At 41.5% G+C, this 18,858-nt stretch overlaps 1 protein-coding gene across 1 annotated transcript in view; it reads left to right on the forward strand.

The window, feature by feature from the left end:
* The window catches only part of Plcxd2 (phosphatidylinositol specific phospholipase C X domain containing 2), a 63,251-nt gene extending 52,441 nt beyond the window's left edge, over positions 1–10,810 (forward strand). The window contains exon 4 of the mRNA XM_041673001.1: positions 4,908–10,810. Within this exon, the coding sequence (XP_041528935.1) occupies positions 4,908–5,064 (157 nt within the window). The 3' untranslated portion in view covers positions 5,065–10,810. The remainder of the gene's footprint in view (positions 1–4,907) is intronic.
* Positions 10,811–18,858: the final 8,048 nt, after the last annotated feature.

The following is an 18,858-nucleotide window of genomic DNA, read 5'->3' on the forward strand; positions in this document are numbered from 1 at the left end:
CTGCAAATTTCAAGATGTAATTATTTTTTACTGCTAAGTAAGTATTCCGTTGTATAAATGTACCACATTTTTTGAAAAATCCATTCTTCGGTTGAGAGACATCTAGCTTGTTTCCAGGTTCTGGCTTTTACACATAATGCTGCTGTGAACATAGCCGAACAAATGTCCATGTAGTATAATTGAGCATCCTTTGGGTATATGCCCAAGAGTAGTATTGCTGGGTCTTAAAGTAGATTGATTGCAAACTATCTGAGAAATTGTCATACTTATTTCCACGGTAGATGTACAAGTCTTCATTCCCACCAGCAATAGAGGAGTGTTTCCCTTACTCCAAATCCTCTCTAGCATAAGCTATCATCAGTGTTTTTGATCTTAGCCATTCTGACAGGTATAAGATGGTATCTCAGAGTTGTATTGATTTGCATTTCCCTGATGGAAATGTTGAACATTTCCTTAAGTGTCTTCTGGCCATTTTAGATTCTTCTGTTGAGAATTCTCTGTTTAAATCTGTACCCCATTTTTAAATTGGATTATCTAGTATTTTGATGTCTAGTTTCTTAAGTTCTTTATGTGTTTTGAAAATCAGTCTTCTGTCGGATGTGGGGCTGGTGAAGATCTTTTCCCATTCATGTCTTGTTAACCATGTTCTTTGCCTTACAGAAGCTTCTCAGTTTCAGGAGGTCCCATTTATTAGTTGTTGCTCTAAGTGTCTGTGCTGCTAGTGTTATATTTAGGAAGTTGTCTCCTGTGCCCATGCATTCAAGGCTACTTTTCACATTCTCTTCTATGAGTTCAGTGTGGCTGGCTTTATGTTGAGGTCTTTGATCCATTTGGACTTGAGTTTTGTGCATGGTGATAGATATGGATCTATTTTCATTCTTCTACGAGTTGACATCCAATTATGCCAGCACAATTTGTTAAAGATGCTTTCTTTTTTTCATTATATAATTCTAGCTTCTTTGTCAAAAATCAGATGTTCATAGGTGTATGGATTAATATCAGGGTCTTCGGTTTGATTCCATTGGTTCTCCTGTCTGTTTTTATGTCAATACCAAGCTGTTTTTATTACTGTAGCTCTATAATAGAATTTGATGTCAAGGATGATGATGCCTACAGAAGTTCCTTTATTGTACAGGATTGTTTTGATTATCCTAGGTTTTTTTGTTTTTCCATATGAAGTTGATAATTGCTCTTTCAAGGTCTGTGAAAAATTTGTGTTGGAATTTTGATGGGCATTGCATTGAATCTGTGGATTGCTTTTGGTAAGATTGCCATTTTTATTATGTTGATCCTACCTATCCAGGAACATGGGAGATCTTTCAATTTTCTGATATCTTCTTTAGTTTTTTTCTTCAAAGGCTTAAAATTCTTTTCATGCAGGTCTTTCACTTCTTTGGTTAGTGTTATCCCAAGATACTTTATATTATTTGTGGCTATTGTAAAGGGTGATATTTCTATGATATTTTTCTCAGTATAATTTTCATTTGTGTATAAGAGGATTTATGATTTCTTTCTTTTTTTCTTTCTTTCTTCTTTTTTTCTTGAGTTAATCTTGTATGCAGCCACATTACTGAAGGTGTTTATCAGCTGTAGGAGTCCCCTAATAGAATTTTTGGGGCCACTAATGTACACTATCATTTCATCTACAAATAGTGAAAGTTTGACTTCTTCCTTTCCAATTTGTAGCCCCTTGATCTACTTTTGTTGTCTTATTGCTCTAGCTAGAACTTTGGGTGCTATATTAAATAAATATGGAGAGTAGACAGCCTTGTCTCGTTGCCGATTTTAGTGGAATAGCTTTGAGTTTCTCTCCATTTAATTTGATGTTGGCTGTTGGCTGGCTTTATGTTGCTTTTTATTATATTTAGATATGTTCCTTGTATTCCTGATCTCCCCAAGGCCTTTGTTGGATTTTGACTAAGGCTTTTTCAGGCTCTAAAGAGATGATCATGTGGGTTTTTTTTTTTTCTTTCAGTTTATTTATATGGTTGATTGCATTGACAGATTTTTGTGTGCTGAACCATCCCCGACTCTCTGGGATGAAGCCAACTTGATTATGGTGGATTTTTTTTGATACGTTCTTATATTTGATTTACAAGCATGGTTTATTGAGTATTTTTACATCAATGTTTATGAGATCAGTCTGTAATTCTCTTTCTTAGTTGAGTCTTTGTGTAGTCTGAGTATCAGAGTGACTGTGGCTTAGTAAAAGGAGTTTGGCAATGTTCCTTCTATTCCTATTGTTTGAAACAATTTGAGGAGTATAGGTATTAATTCTTCTTTAAAGTTTTGGTAGGTAGAATTCTGAAACCATATGTCCCTGGGATTTTGTTTGTTTGTTTGTTTGTTTGTTTTTAGAAGACTTTTAATGACTGCCTTTATTTCCTTAGGGGTGATAGGTCTATTTAAATTATTTATCTGGTCTTGGTTTAATTTTGGTATTTGGTACTTACTCAGAAAAATATCCATTTCTGATGTGGGAGTGTCATATATCCGTTGCTTTCATTGGTTAATTAATAAAGAAACTGCTTGGTCTGATAGGTTAGAACATAGGTGGGTGGAGTAAACAGAAAAGAATGCTGGGAGGAAGAAGAAGTAAGCTTAGATGCTATGCCGCTCCTCTCTGGGGCAGATGCGAAGAAGCTCCCACCCAAGATGGACGTAGGCTAGAATCTCCCTGGTAAGTTACCACCTCATGGTGTTACACACATTAATAGAAATGGGCCAAGCAGTGTTTATATGAATACAGTTTGTGTGTTATTATTTCAGGTATAAAGCTAGCCGGTGGCCAGAAGCCGGGCGGTGGAACACAGCCTGTAGCTCCTTCAACAGAATGGTGCCCAACATGGGGCTCGAACCCACGGACCTGAGATTAAGAGTCTCATGCTCTACCGATTGTTTTTATCTTAGTTTTTTGGCTTTCTTTAAGAGATTTATTGATTTCTTCCATTTTTTTATTTTCTTCCATTTCCTTAAGAGAGCTTTTCATTTCCTCTTTAAGGGTCTCTATCATCTTCATAAAGTTATATTTAAAGTTGCTTTTTCCTGCTTCTGGATTAGAATGTTCAGGTCTTGCTGTTGTAGGACGACTAGGTTCTGGTGTTGCCATTTTGTTCTGGAGGTTATTGAGTATGTTCTTGCATTGGTACCGACCCATCTGTTCTTCTAATCAGTACAGGCAATGTCTTTGCCTTTTGGTCTAATCCTTGCAATTGGTGTCTGTGTCTTAGGTATCCTCTCTTGGACTGAGGGTTGCAGCTGTCTGTCTCTCAGGAGCTGCTCTTGGTCTGTTCTGTGCAGTCTTTGTGTCTCAGAGAGCAAATGAGTTCTCAGGGAATGGGTGGGTTTGGGGGCAGAGAGGAACTTGTAGATTACAGGGTCTGATGGGGTGGTGCTGGAGCAGCCTGTCTGCAGGAGGCTTGCCAGATGACCAGCTAGCTAGTACAGGCGAGGTGGGTGGGAGAAGGGCCTGGGGTTTTGCCCAAGGGCCTACAAAGCCTAGAGACTGGGGGGGGGGCTAGTCACTCACATCTTGGTCTTTTCTGTGCAGTAGCAGTCTGTATCTCAGTGAGCACTGAGGTCACAGGTGATGGTGGGTTTGGAGTCAGAGTGGGGCTTGTAGATTATAGGGTTCAAAGGACCACATCAATTTTTTTAAGAGAAAGAAAAAATGATTAACAAATTACACTCCATAAAAAATTAAGGAATTCAATCCAATCAAAATATTTCATTGAGAAAGTTAAAGGCAAGTTACAGGATAGAAGAAATATTTGCAAAATATTTCGTACAAAACAGTAGTATTTAGAATGTAAACATAATTTCTAAAACTCAACATTTAAAAGAACAAAGGGCAAATACTATCAAAACACATTGCATGAAAGTCTAGAGAACAAATGAAAATACAAAAAGAATATATGAAAATTAAATGGAAAAAATTATCAAAGTGTTGGATAGGTACTTGTATAAAGAAGGTACACAGTGGCCGTTAGACCTCCTGCTTCAACCTTCCATGTGCTTGGATTACAGGTACGAGTCCCCATACTTTATTTAGAATAATGAGACTTCAAAACACTAGAGAGACCAATTTTTCGGGATAATATTAACTGTCCAGAGCTTTTCTTCTCTGTTGGTGGGACTGGCAGTTTCTTATAAAACTAAATATAATTAAACCCTCTCACAGGCCAGTTTTGTCCCATGATTTTTATCCAAGAAAAATAAAATGATACCCATAAAAAGACTCATAGAAGAATGCCCATAATAGTTTATTCATAATGACCCAAAATCGAAAACAACTGGTGTATCTAACAATAAGAACATGGGTAAGCTATGTTGTAGTCATACAATGGGATAATATATGGAACTATAAGAAAAATGCAATTAATCACATGCACACTGACCGATGTAAGGGTTTTATATGTTTCTACGTGGAGTATGTCAAAAATAGAAGCAACATTGACAGGAAGATAGTGATGCATGAATAGATATGTAACAAGCAAAATAGTAACATATTAGTGGTAAAAGACAGGGTAGATCCACTTACCACAACAGTTCTATCAGTTTGCCATATATTTGAGATTTTTCATGAGGAATTCTAAAAACCTAACAACGAGAGGACTGTTGGACTTGGTGTTGTGAAATCCTGTCATTCTGGCTGTCTTTTGGATCTGTGAGCACATAGTTTCTTGCATAAGAGAAACCTTGGAAAGATAAGTTCTCAGGTGGGATGATAACTCCATATCCATATCCATGGGACTATAAGGCTTATGTGAGTCTCACCCCAGGGAGTTGTGTGTTTCTGTTATACTTCCTGTAGTAAGAAAAACAAACATTTTATTTCCATTTCTGGAGTTGTCTAACCACTACTAACTCTGTCTGTTTTCTTTTCACCCAATGCATCTTCCATGTAGGAATCTCCCTGCCATCCTTGACTGGGTGAAGACTCAAAAGCCTGGAGCCATGGGTGTCAACATCATCACATCTGACTTCGTGGACCTGGTGGACTTTGCCACAACTGTGATTGAACTGAATGACCTTCTAGAGGACCAAGCTCTGACTAAGTGTTGAATTAATGCTATGTTTAATTTCATGTTGAGATTGTTGATCTAAGGTAGGATTCTAGAGGGTTCCAGTTAGGATGGCTCACTCCCAGGCAGTCATGGTGAAGTGAGGAAGAGAAAGAGGGTCCTCCCCACCTTTCCTCACAGAGCCATTTGGATAGAACTCCCGGGATTTTCATGCATTTCCCCAAATGAGACTTTTAAAAACTTAAGTCTAAGGGAAGAGCACGTATTTTATATGGCCAAGGTCAGGACCTACCTAGTGGCTTTTGGTCACAAATGGAAAAAGGAAGTATGGTTTCTAGGTTCCATGAGCTATGCAACATCCTAATCTAATCGTCCCAACTTCCTGTTATCTTCTGTGGGCATTTGCGCCTGTGTGAAGGCTACATTGGAAAGGCATTCCTGGCCAGAAGAATGGCAATGGCACATACAGGCACGGACCACCCTCTGGGAGGTCTTTGTCATTAACCTAGAACTCTGAGGGGCTCCTAGGGAGACAAGCACTGGGCCCTCTCTTGAACTGTACAATATCACCACTTCTCTATGGGAGCAAGATGTGTTTATAATGGCACTCTTCAGCCACAGGCTGGCTCTGGAAGTGGTTCCCTTAATTCTTCATGTAAAAAGTACACACTACCCTTGGTTGGCATCAGAAATGTGTTTCCCTATCTGAAAGTATTGGTTCCTTTCATTTCCTTTTGGGCCCTTTTCCCATTTCCTTTTCTTTTAAAATGAAAGGAACGGTGGTAGGGAATCTTTTGTGCGAGGGCCGAATAAGAGCTAAGCATGCATGTGTGTTGCATGCCAGAATTCTTTGATTTAATCTTGTAGCTCTCTCCCCAAATGACTATCAGGCAAGCACCTGCATCATTTTGGCACTGTCCTATTTGTATGAGGTCTTCACGCAGATACCAGAATCCCATTTTATGGTGGTCTGCCTGGAGCCTGATCTGCTGCGGGTCACAATGCTAAGCAGAAGTCTGATTGTTCGTTACACAATGGAGGCTGACACAGGACGTGTGGGACCGTGCAATGCATTACAGGAGCAAGCTCCAAGTGCGTTTGGAATTAATCTGCAACTCCTTGCAAACAAGACTACCTCGGGGACATTTAGGGTGACTTGTATATCGTCAAGTGAGAAAGAAAAGCAATGCTGGAACATTTCCACCTGTTTTTCCGTTTGATCTTTTTCCTGTGGATTGTTCTGCCAACCAAGCAGCACTGCATGAGAGCTTGGAAACTCAAGAGAAAAGTTTTTTTTTAATTGATAAGTGGTGTGTTTTTTTATTGATAAGAGACCTCTTTCGTTTCCTTTGCTTTGTACCTGTATTTATTCATTATTTATTCATAGAGTAAGTATCTGCAGTGCTTACTGCCTCAAGAGCACTCACATAGATGTTTACTGGACTTTTCCTACCCAGGACGGATGCTGCTGTGGTCTTCCACCCGTGCACTGGTTGGTGCACCTCAGGGCTGTGAATGACCTTGTTCTTTGCTGTAGATGTCCTACCCCACCCCCATCTTGATAAGGGTGGTGTATAGGTGTGGATGTGATCCAGGAAACCACTGCCAAAAGCATAGATGTAGACCGGGACAGAGGTGAAAGGGTCATGACAAACTACACAGGCATTTCTGTAGAGCATTGGCTAGGAATAACAGCCTAGAAGAAGCATGAGCATGTTTTGGTACCCCTCAGCCCTATCTGAGAATCCCTGAGAAGGTGTCCGATTCCCAGCTCCTAAGGAGGACTATAAAGAGGCAATCCTGAGTGGAGAGACTGCTGGACCCTCTCCGAGAAGTTCTCCTATCTCTCCTTCGGTTTCCTAGTCAGACGTGCATGCTGGCTCTAGTGGGGGTAATCTTGGGTGAGCTATTGAAAACACACGCATGCCCCTCACTGCTGATCATCTGGCCTTTTTTTCTTCCTAAAGTAATTTAGGCCTTGACTTTTTAATCTCCGTAGTTCATGGAGGCCACAGCACAAACACCTCTGGGAATACCTGCTTTAACTTCTCCTGTTCTTGCATACTAATCCCTCCCAGAGGAGGTTTCCGGAATGATCTTGTCAAATTTGATGGAGCCTTCTTCTCTGCACGGAGCTTCTTTATTGGCATTGAAGTGTGTACCCTCATTATCTTAATTTTCCTCCAATTATGATACTGAGCCCCTCGGAGAAGCTCTGAAAACCTTGGCTTTTAGTTTTGTTTTTAATTATTGCATTTTGTTTGTTTGGTTTGGTTCGAATTCTCAATTCTTTACCAGGGACTAGATCATTCTCCATCTGTTAACCCTTTGTTACTTGGCAAAGAGATACGAAGACAAAAAGAAGAGGCATTCTGCTCTGTGTAATCGGAGCCTCAGCTTTGCCCAGGTGCTTGGTGCTATGTGGCTCGGTGTGATAGCAGGTATCTGCCCTGGATTTGTGTTTCACTTTAAGGCTGTCGACTGTTCAGTGAATTTTTTACTTCATCCATTGTCTCGGTTCTGACATAGATAGTTGTACTTCACTTCTGACGTCCACGTGCACCTCCGTGTTTGCATGCATAACACAGAAACACAGCACACTTCCAAGGCCACGTGCACAGGCCTCCTGCTCCTGTAGTGAGTGCACATCCAAGCTCTTCCACACTGCTTTAGGGGCTCAGCCTTGTTGATATGGTAAAGTCTGAGAGGTAGCAGGGAGAGGCTTATTCACAATCTTCCCTAGGAAGTACTCCAATCTCTGCCCTGAGACAAAAGCTTCTTATATGCTGTAAAGGCTGTGGCATGTATTCTGTTCCTTGACGACCAAGCAGAAACTCGGGTGAGCTGGACAGAATAGCAACAGAATATAGGCCCCATGTCTTATTCTGCAATAATTACCAGTAAGAATTCTGACCCAAACATATGACGCGTTCTTGAAAATCCTGGGAATCATTCAGATCAAAATAAGGCTCTCAAAATGATTCAGAGTCGATTTCAAGAGCAACTAGAATGCTGGTTTACTAACTTAGAATCTGGGCCCATTCCTATCTGGTTCTCCGCACCAACACAGCCATATTTCCTTCATGGCCCAGACCTTTTTAGGTTTCTGTGGCGTGAAACTGTCTCAAAGCCTAAACCTATTGAAAGTTCCATGTATGTTATGGATAGAGACAACGTTCTCAGGACTGATCAGACAGCTCAGGGTGGACCAGATGGAAGGAACTGACGGGTGTTGAGGATGTGGTCTGATATCATGGCAGTCTTAGAAGTCATGCAAAAAAAAAATTCCTTGTATTTGCTGCTTGATATTTGATATGCATCATTTCCTTTATTGCCAGGTCTAAACCCCTGATTTTTTTTTTAGAACAGTTGATCTAGAATTCAAATCCAGGATTTTATTTACATGCAAAGAAAAGCACAAGATCTGAGCAGGGTCAATGACAAACCTTAAGAATCTCAGGCCTTTCATAACTTCATGTTCACATCTGAAAATTTATGTTTCTTTCCACGAAAGCAAGGAAATGCACATTGCAGCATTCTGAGGTGACATGGAGCTTTCTGGTGTGTCGGGACAGCCATGTGGGTTGTTTTCAGTCTTACCAGTAGGAAGTAATCCCAAAGAAACGTGATACAACCCAGTCATTAGCACACAGTGAAAGGTACGAAAGGTTGCTGCTTTTCTCTGAAAAGCAAAAGGGCTACAAAGTGACGTCATTACAGATGTTTTATGATGTACATGACTGCCTATTAAGTTCTGGGAAGCAGAACAGAAGAATGAAAGGGTCACAGTCACGTGGTCTCTTCCCTTAGCTGAGCAACTGACCCGAGGCTAACCTGTCCTTGGTTCTTTCATCTTTAGTAATGTTGCCAATCTCAGTTGATTAGTTCATGATGTATATAAGGTCCTAGGGCTTAGATGCCTTGCACTCTGGGCTGTACCTTTGCAATGATTCTTCCCTCTGTACACATGTGCAGAGAATATGGTTGGGGTCATTGTCCAAGAGTGTGGTACAGCCTGATTGAACTTGACTATGTATTATACTTTCTAGAGTCTGAATAATGTGTGGGGCTCAAAGAAATATGCCAAAATGTATGTTGGCCCCTGAGAGGTGGGCTTTCTCAACATGTCAGCAGGAATCAATAGACACTGAGGATATCAGACATCAGAGCTGACAGGAAGTTCGTTTGGTACAGCATAGAAGAGCATGGATGTCCCTCTAAATCCCATCATCTTCTAGTACATCTTAACCTTCATCCGCAGATGCTTCCTGTAGGTGGTACCCTGGTTTCATGACACAATAGTGTCACCTTGGGACACAGGAGAGTGAACTGAATGAATAACAAGAAGTATTGACATAAACTTCCCCTTAATTCCAGATGGTTCTAATCAGCTCTTTACTGCCCCAGGAGACCTCCTATTTCCACAACCTTTGAATTCCCCAACTTCCTGCTACAAACCCTGGCACTAATGGCCATATGTCTGAGCTATCCTAACTCGGAAACAACCCTACAGTGATACTAATGATTTTTTTTTTTAAAAAAAGAGCAAAGTTTTAGAAACTGTTAAAAATATTCTGAGATAAGGATATTTTGCTTTAGATAATGTGTTTTAGCATCCACTCTGGCAAACTTGTTCTTAGGATTTATCAAACCCATTTTAAAACAAAATGGTTTGAATAAACCACTTCCCTACATTCTCTGGGGAAATTCAGAAGCATGGCTGTTAAGACAACTGCATCACCAGTCTAGAGGCATTTTCTGTCACTCTTCCGCATTCCCTTCATAGAGTGCTACTTCCTCCTATCTCCCAGCATTCCCATCATCTGCCAATGACGTCATCACAAGAGGCTGACAGAAGGTTTGCTCTGACTGTAGTGGTAGCTGTTTTTTAGCTTTCTCAATTGCATCCTTCTGCCTCCTGCTTCCACCCAGTCCATAGAACTATGCTTAATTGGAGCCCTGAAGTTGGGACCAATACTTAATTCAGATAGCACAGGCTTGTTCTCAGTGCTAAGCCCACTACAAAGCACAGCACTTTGAAAAGTCGCATAGGCCTTCGGCAGCTCTGTACAGTTGCAATGTCACACCTGTTTTCAGTTCATAGCACTAAGGACGTGTCAGCTATTGACCTATAGTATCAAGATGATCAATCTTAGATCATATTTTAGAAATAATATTACCTTGCTGCTACTAATTATTACCCCAGTCAGTATTCATAAGTATTAACTGCAGGTTGTGTATGCATTATTTGTATTGTGAGTATACCAACTGTAATACTTAGCCCCTCCTGATCAGTAATTTAAAATCACAGAAATTGTCATAGTAAAAATAAGTCTTGGTCAGTTCAGATAATTCGTGTATCTGATAAATGCTGTAATAGAGACTGTGTTTTATCTTCTGTTACTTGATTTACACTGCAACGCATGTGGTTTGCTAAACTTAAGAAATAATAATCAGTTTTACCAATGTTAAGGTTAGGGATAAAATTGTGCATATATGCTGCTTGATACTCTGAAATGTATTTGTGGTTTGTCACCTTCATACATATTTCACTTGGCTTCTTTCCCTTTAGGAAGTAATTGTTCAATTATATCTCTTTCTTCTTTCTTGTGACCTGGATTAAATCACATGATTCAACCTAAAATATTGTGACGCCACAATACCTCATTTTAACTGTGAAAAAAATGTTAATAGTTCTGATCATATGATGCATTTCCTTGTGTTGGATTTGAGCCACTTATCAAGGTTTAATCTTAGTAATAAACATGAATCTTTAATAGCCGTGATTCCTTGGTTTGAACGAGTGTGTTCTAACTGACCTACGTCTACCTCTGTTTTAAAGAGCTGAAGAGTCGATATCAAGAAGACCGAGTGTGGAATGTGTTCACAGCCATGTCTACAAGGCTCCTTCAAGCTTCTCCTTAGCACTTCAATTATTTCTGTTAAAGTTAGCAGAGACTTTAGTGACATCCAGAGTCTCACTGGATCACCATCCCTGGCTCACCATAATTCGAATGATTGCTGAATGCAAAAATACTCAGCAATAACCTAGCCACGCATACAATGAATAAATAAGAGTAATCTGCTGTTTCTGCTGCAATGGAGATCACAGTATTTATCTTCTTTTAACTACTTTTAATGGAATATCTAGGTCTACTTCATTTCCTTAAACCACTCCCCATTCTTTTTTTGCCCTATAAGTTTCCAAAAAAATTCCTTTTTATGAATTTAGCAGAGACCAAATTTAATTTGAGTAGTAATGCATCTCAACAAAACCAAATGTTGGAGCAAGCAATTAGGATTGATGATGTGTCTGTTAAAGCTACCTCTGCAGTTTAAGAACAATGCCAAAGTGGGATTTCTCTGCCTGTATTTAGGTGTTGCTTTAGGAAATCTGCCACACCAGCTCTGACCAACTGTCATGTGCACCGCGATCAGGGATTCCCACTTGTTTTTTAAAACTTGTATTTATGTATAATGTGTGAGTTGTACAAAATGCCAGGTTTCAACATTGTAACCTCGTGTATGTGGAATTCTATGACCAGGCTCAAGTCAGTGAAAATGGGTATGATCTATGTGGTGTAAGTGCAGAGATACTTTTCTTCTTCAACTTCTCAGCAAGTACTTCAGTGGAGACATTGCTCTGTGACAAAGAGGCTCTTGCTTTGAGGATGGACTCTGTAATACCTAACCACAGTTTAATTTCTCATGTTACTGCCAGGCTGTAAGCATAGCACATGCACAGACCTGGCTTTCTATATGAACTCTGTCGCCTCCCAACTGGATGACCTTAGGCAAAGTGTGTATCTGAATCTCTATGTAGAGCTCCTGGTGCTGAGTAAACATGCAGCAGTTATGGCTGGGAGGCTCTGGCTTTGTACCTCTCCTCTCTGAATAGCACCCAACACCATGCCTGACAACACACGTGTTGACTGAATGATTTGTCAGGAACTCACCACCGAGACACAGAAGCAGTATCTTCAGACAGTGTGGTCCACTTATGGGAGCTTTGCAGCGAAAGGCCTAGATGGTGCTGCGAACCTTGACTTAGTTCATTCTCATTCTGCTCACACCCCGATTGTGGGGCAATCAATGGCAAAAAAAAAAAAAAAGAAAATAATCAGTAGAGTATAAAGAAGATACTGGAGATAATGTCTAGGAAGTCATCATCATTTATATGTCTAGACTCAACCACCAGAAATGGTGATTATTTCTTAGAGTCTATCTTAGAAGGAGTCAGTGAAAATATGTTTTTGGGTGTATAGAAAGTTGGGATTCATACCACAGAGACATGCATGGCGATGTGGGTTAAAGGTGGCCATGCCCTTAAATAAAATAATTACCACCAATCATTCAGCAACTACAGTCAGTTAAGAGTGAAGTCATAGCTGAGTGAGGAAACGTTTTAACATATACAAAGAAAGAGGCAGCAGTATCTAGCTGATGGCCTGTACAATTTTGCTTGCATTGTATTATTTTGTGGTTCCCCTTTCTTTGTAAAAGCAGGTTTCCAATAAAGCTAGAAATGTCCCTTTCAAGATAGACGTAAGCTTGTTAAAGAGCATGTTGTGCAGAAACTAGAGGGTTAATCTCCCTTTCTGACTCTTTCTAGGTTTCCTTGGGTGGGGCTGCAGCTGATGTTGCCACACACTCTACCCTAGAACTGAGTTAGGCCGCGCTCTTTCTTAGACACTCTTTGCCCAATAAGTACATATGTGGGCTACTATGTGAGAGAAAATCAGCTCTTCTTTTTGTCAGGAGGGAACTTCATGTCTTCTGTCCATCTTCCACATTTGCAACAATTCATACAGAGGGAGGAAAAGGTCTTTGCGTCAGTCACATCCATGGCCACACTGGGTAAATATTGAAGGCAGAGAGCAAATCCCACTCCTTCACCCTTGAAAATGATTCCATTTCTGTGAATTCCTGCAGCGAAGATGCCTGAAAGTCCTAGGTATTTTAGTTTTAGTGTTACATTTTTCCCCAAATAGAGTTCTTCCAACCAGCAGCTTGTTTTTGTTTTCCCCTCTGCAAATCTGTTCCCTGTGACCAAAGGTATGTTATTATTTTTAAGACTTGAAATCTTTCAGTCTCACAGAGGGCGAGATGTTGCCATATAGGGACAGTCGCCGTGTGCTTCAGACCTCACCCAGGATGGCCTGGGCAAGTGTCAGACCAGTGTGTTTTCATAGCTGGCTACAGTTGGGGTAGCATGGAGCTGGGAAGAACAGAGAAGAGTGGGCTTCTCTGTCCAGGAGCATCATGTGATAGAAGGCTTGGGCTGTCAGGTGGCTTTACCCAAGGGACCAAGCATCTGAAGGGTGGGATTAATCCTGGAGAGAATGGTACTGAGAAGCGAAGTCCTTATTGCATGGGAGGCCACTGAACGCTATTCTTTGTTTAGCCTGAGCACTCAGCTTTTGTGGGATCTGAAGCCTTTTTTTTGCTTGGTATTCATTGGGTGTTCATTCAGTCTAGGCCCAGGAGACCTCATTTTACCCCTCTTCGAAGCACAGAGGGAGAAGACAGCAGACTGATCTCTGCTAAGGTCACCAGCCTTGTGAACTTACCGCACATCAGAGAATAGTGCAAGGGAGCTGAAATGCTGCAAAGTGATAAAATAATGGACAGGGAGCGTGTGTGCTTCTTGATGGCAGAGAGGCCGTCGCTTTCGTTGGATTCTCCAAAGACAATCTGTATTCCTGGGGCTAGAAGGATGGCTCAGTGGTTAAGGATCTATCACTGCTCTTCCAGAGGATCCAAGTTTGCTTTCCAACATCCACGTTGGGTGAGACAGAGGCACCTGGGACTTCATCTCCTAGGAATTTGACTTCTTCTGGCCTCCGTGGGCACCAGCATTCACATGCACATACCCACTCACAGACATGTACATATGCATTCCATTAAAACAACAGAATAAATCTTTTTAAAAAAGGATCTATGACGCTAAGACGTTACAAACATTGACTTCCAGTAGCTGTGAAATGAATTATCACTTAAATTCTGCTAAACAGATGAGTGTGGCTAATTTAGACAACCACTGGAAAAGCTTGCTCCTCCCTTTTATAAAGAATTAAGACTTGAGTTATGTCATTCAGTCTAGGTGCTCTGTTTTGGGAGGTAAAGTCGTCAGAAAAGTCAGATGAAAAGACCATACTGAGTCTGAAGAGTCACATGGAATAGTCAGATGGCCTGTAGAAAGAGGGGAAGCAGGTTCGCTAGTAGACTGGGAAGCTTGGATGCCTTGTAACATCTGGATACTACCTCACCACAGAGGGAGGTAAATCAGAGCTCTCCAGGGAACATAGCTAATAGGAAGGATGCAGAAGTCATGTAAGATGGGAAGTGTGGAAAGGAGATATAAAATGGAAACTTTTTATTTGTTTGCTTGTTTGTTTTTTCGAGACAGGGTTTCCCAGTAATGTGGAACTAGTCCTGGAACTCGCTCTGTAGACCAGGCTGCCCTCAAACTCTGCTTCCTGAGTGCTGGGATTAAGGCATGTGCCACCACTGCCTAGCAAGAATGGAAATTTAATATGAATTTTTCTAATGTCCTCAAGTTGTTACACGACTTAGAGTTCAGGATTTTTGTTTGTTTGTTTTAGGTGTGTTATGGGTGTTTTGTTTGTATATGTCTCCACACAACGTGTATGCACAGTGCCTTTGGAGGCAAGAAGAGGGCACCGAATCCCCTGGAGTGGGAGTTACAGATGATTGTTAGCAGCTGGGTGTGCTGGAAATCAAACCTGGGTCCTCTGAATGAGCAGTCCAGCTCTCTTAACTGCCGAGCCATCTCTCCAGCCCAGATTTACATTTCAAATTCAAGAGTTGTAAGACTTTAGATGTAGAAGGGGTGAAAGAACACTCTTACCAGGTGATACTCTCACCGAGAAACCAAACAAGCAAACCCTGATTAGCTAAAAGTCCATGTTCTGTGTTTCTTCAGGGTGTAGTTTTCCACCATTTCCAGCTGCCTCCCTAGGCACCCTTAGTATGGGGAATAACCAGGGCAAGTGGTTACCTTTTCAGCAATTGGAGATTGGCTGAATAAGTGCATGCCCTGCGGGGAGGGTGCTGAGACTCACTACTATTAAGCAAGGTGTGCACTATCAATCCCCTCTTTCCACACAAGTTGCACCTAATTTAACAAAAACAACACAAATTCATTATCTTGAAGGTCTCAGGTCAAAGGTTGAAAATGAGCCGCTGAGGGCAGGTTCTGTCTGAGGGTCCTCAAGGAAGACCCACTTCTTTGTCAAGACCATGTCTACATTCATTGACTCGGGGACTCCTTGTTCACCTTCCATGCTAGTTACAGAGCATTTTTAATATTTGGCTCTGCCTCTGGCATTACATAGCCTCTGATTTTGACCTCTTATGACTATGTAAGATTCCACTTAAGTAAACTATAATGATCTCCCATCTCAAGATCCTTATCTATGAGGCCCCTCATTTTCCTAAAGACCTAGAAGCACTTGGCTGCTAGGAGATGGAGAGGCAGTTTCTTCAATGGGGTAGCCACTGGTAAGCTGTCTATGGTCCTATGAATAACTCTAATTAAATTAATTGGAATATGAAACACACACATACCACACTCACACACACACACTCAATATAATCAAGTGTGAAAAGTCCATTTTTACCATGTATGGTAACATATTCACAGGTTTTGGGAACCAGGTCTGGATACCCTCTGGAGATATTAGCCAGCCTATTTCAGACTATGTCAAGGGAAGATTAGTGCTGGCATTGCTTTCAGGGCATATCTGGTCCTAATCCCAGTTTTAGCACCGGTTGCTGGTTGTGTGCCCATCATCCCATTGGGTTTCTGCTCCTTCACCATAAAATGGTGGTAAAATATATAGTAATATATCTAACATATACTGTATCTTCAATACATACAGCCCTATTTCTTCAAAGAATTGTAAGATGATTCTCAAAAAAATAGTCAATAGAAGAAATTATATTACTAAATTGGAGGTTTAATAAAGGATCCCCCAAATTCCTTCCTGAAGCTGGTAAAATATGCTGGGTAAAGCTCTTCCTTCTTATGTAGATTATTCTCAAGGCCTCTTGTCCATAGACCCAGTGACAAGCTAATTGCTGTCTGCTTTCTGCCACCACCTCCCAGTCCTGCTCTTTGGTTCCATCACCCAGCTCTGGTTGGATTTGTCGACCTGGTGTGTATTGATTGGTTAGATCTGCCGCCGAGACCAGCACAGACTCCTTCCTTCACATCTGTGCACACCTGACTGTAGGCACGTTGCTGCCTGTGACCAGTAAGGAAGGAGACAACGGGGACACACCGCATTCTAGCATGGGGAGCCTTGGAAGCCTGTGCTGATGCTTCTTGCCCAGCCCTAGGTTCTTCAGCTGAGTGGGGAAGCTGGGAAAGGATCTGGATTGGAAGGCGGCAGCAGAGGTAGGTAACCTACCCAGCCATTGCTCCTTCTCTCAAGATCACAGCTCAAACGCCTTGCCTCACCTCATGGTTAGGATGTGTTGGACAATGGCCTGCTGAAAGCAGAGGTGGTGGATTTCAGTGTGTCACAGAATAACCAGTTACCTGTCCATTAACATATTCTCGAAAGCAAGCTGTAATTCCTTCCATCTTCTCTCCTCTGTAAGTTGTTGGTTGTTCCATGTTTCAAGTTTTGCTGAGATTTATTTTTCTCTTTCATCATGGGATATTGTATTTGTGATTTATTGACAAGTTTTCACCAGCATAGCTCTTTGTTCCAGAACTTTGCTTACTTTCTTCTTACAAGATTACCAGAGGGAACGGTGCATATATTTCTGAGGGATATCCTGTCCATTCAGAGGGCTATCAACGCCAAGTGACAGACTTTCTCAGAAATCCACATGCGTTTTCCTGCTTTGGAGCCTAGGGGGTTAAAAAGTCCTGACATTACTGGAGCAGAATCAAGTGTGTTTACCTAAGCTTATCACCAGGGCAGCCAGGTCAATCATTCACTGACTGTCCCTTACCTTTAAAGGAGACCACCAAAGTCCTAGCCTAACTGAGTCCCCCTAGAACACAAACGTGGTTATATAGAAGGTATGGTCTGAAGCCAGAGCCCATATGCTTTTGTTAACCCATAAATGACTTTATTCTTTCCGGAGTGGTAAGCACCCCAAGGCCCGTATCAGCCCAGTGATTCATTAACTCAGTAAGACTCACACACAGACCTGATGCCTAGTTTCACCTCAAGGACAGGAGCCTGTGACTTTGCAGAGAACCTTGTCTATCACTGCCCAGGAAAGATCATGTAATGATCCCAAAAGATGTTAACTGATTCTCGGAAGAGAACAAGATTATAGAGAAATAATGGGGAGGGGTAGAAATTCGAGGAACTTTATTTTTATCAAATAAAAACCACTCTTCTTCAGTCTGACGGTAACTCTGTTAGTTGCAGAAGGGGCACATGGCCACTGCACAGACCTGTAATGATTTCCACCTCTGACAATTATTAGTCAGGTGGTTAGTGGTAGGGCGGCCAAACTCTTCTGAACTCCATTTAGGGAACAGATTGGGCCACACACTAAACAAAGTAATATGTGATATTTATTTGGTCAATCATTTACGGCTACAAAGGGAATTGAGTTTACCAGGGTGATGCTGTGGTCAGAGGCGGAGCCAGAATTGGACTCACTTCTGCCTGGTTCCTAATCTGTTGTCTTTCTGGTGAGTCATAGACTTGAGCATACAGAATAGCCTAATCTAGAGAGCCAAGCCTGCAAGGTAAACAGTGCTTACCACAGATTCTGCTCTGACCCCTGGTTGTGCCCTCCCTGAGGCCAGTTGGGAGCCACTACAACCAAAAGGCCCAAGCAGTGGATCACACACTTCTTTGATGGAGGTAAAGGAAGAAACAGGCAGGGAACAGAAGGAAATATGGCCTAGTGATCTCGGTTCATTCTGAGGATAGGACTGAGCCCCATTCATTTCATGCCCTTCAAATCCATGGTCCCTATTATAAGTGGAGAACCAAAAGATGAAATGACACCACCACATCTCTGGGAACTCAGGAGTTTACCATCCCATCCGTTCCCACTAATGTCCACTCGCCTAAATACAAGGAATTTAGCAGAATGAAGCTTTAAGAAGGAACCATGAGCAATCCATTCTATCAAAGCTCCACCATCTCCAATTACTTGATGTTGGCTTGGAGTCTGAGAAGCTTGTTGTTTAAGAAATAGTTGAGTAATCTACAGCAATAAGCCTTCCTTTGCCCTCCAATCCCAGGTTCTGCTAACTTCACATTTATCTTAAAAATGTAGTTAGCTGTCTGGCACAAATGGCAAGGCCGCCACAATTCCCAGTATTTACACAATTAATGTAAAGACAAGCCATGGTACAATGTGGTCAGTTAAACATTGCTGAACAAAGGGTTTTTTTTTAAGCCAGCCTGCCAGTGCACAACTCAAGATGAGCGCAAAGGCCTTACAAGTAGAGATTTGAATATGAATCACCATGTCCACCTCCTTAGTCAGTTGGCACCACATGAACCTTACCCCTGTGCTATCATTCTTACCCAAAACATCAGAAGAAACAGAGAAAGCTGAGGTAGGAGGCCAGTGTCTCAGAAGAATGAGCCACCAGTATCAAACATTAGATGAAGACGCTATAAGGTGCCATTTACTAATCTTGTTTATTAGCTCTCTCTTCTTTCTTTCTTTCTTTCTTTCTTTCTTTCTTTCTACTTTTGGTTTTTCAAGACAGGGTTTTTCTGCGTAGTTTTGAGACCAGGCAGGCTGGCCTCTCACACACAGAGATCTGCTAGCCTCTGCCTCCTGAGTGCTGGGATTAAAGGTGTGCGCCACCACCATCCAG

Source organism: Microtus oregoni, unplaced genomic scaffold (genome assembly GCF_018167655.1).
Source record: "Microtus oregoni isolate MIOR12 unplaced genomic scaffold, Mior012 000023F_ref0000262, whole genome shotgun sequence".
NCBI classification, from domain to species: domain Eukaryota; kingdom Metazoa; phylum Chordata; class Mammalia; order Rodentia; family Cricetidae; genus Microtus; species Microtus oregoni.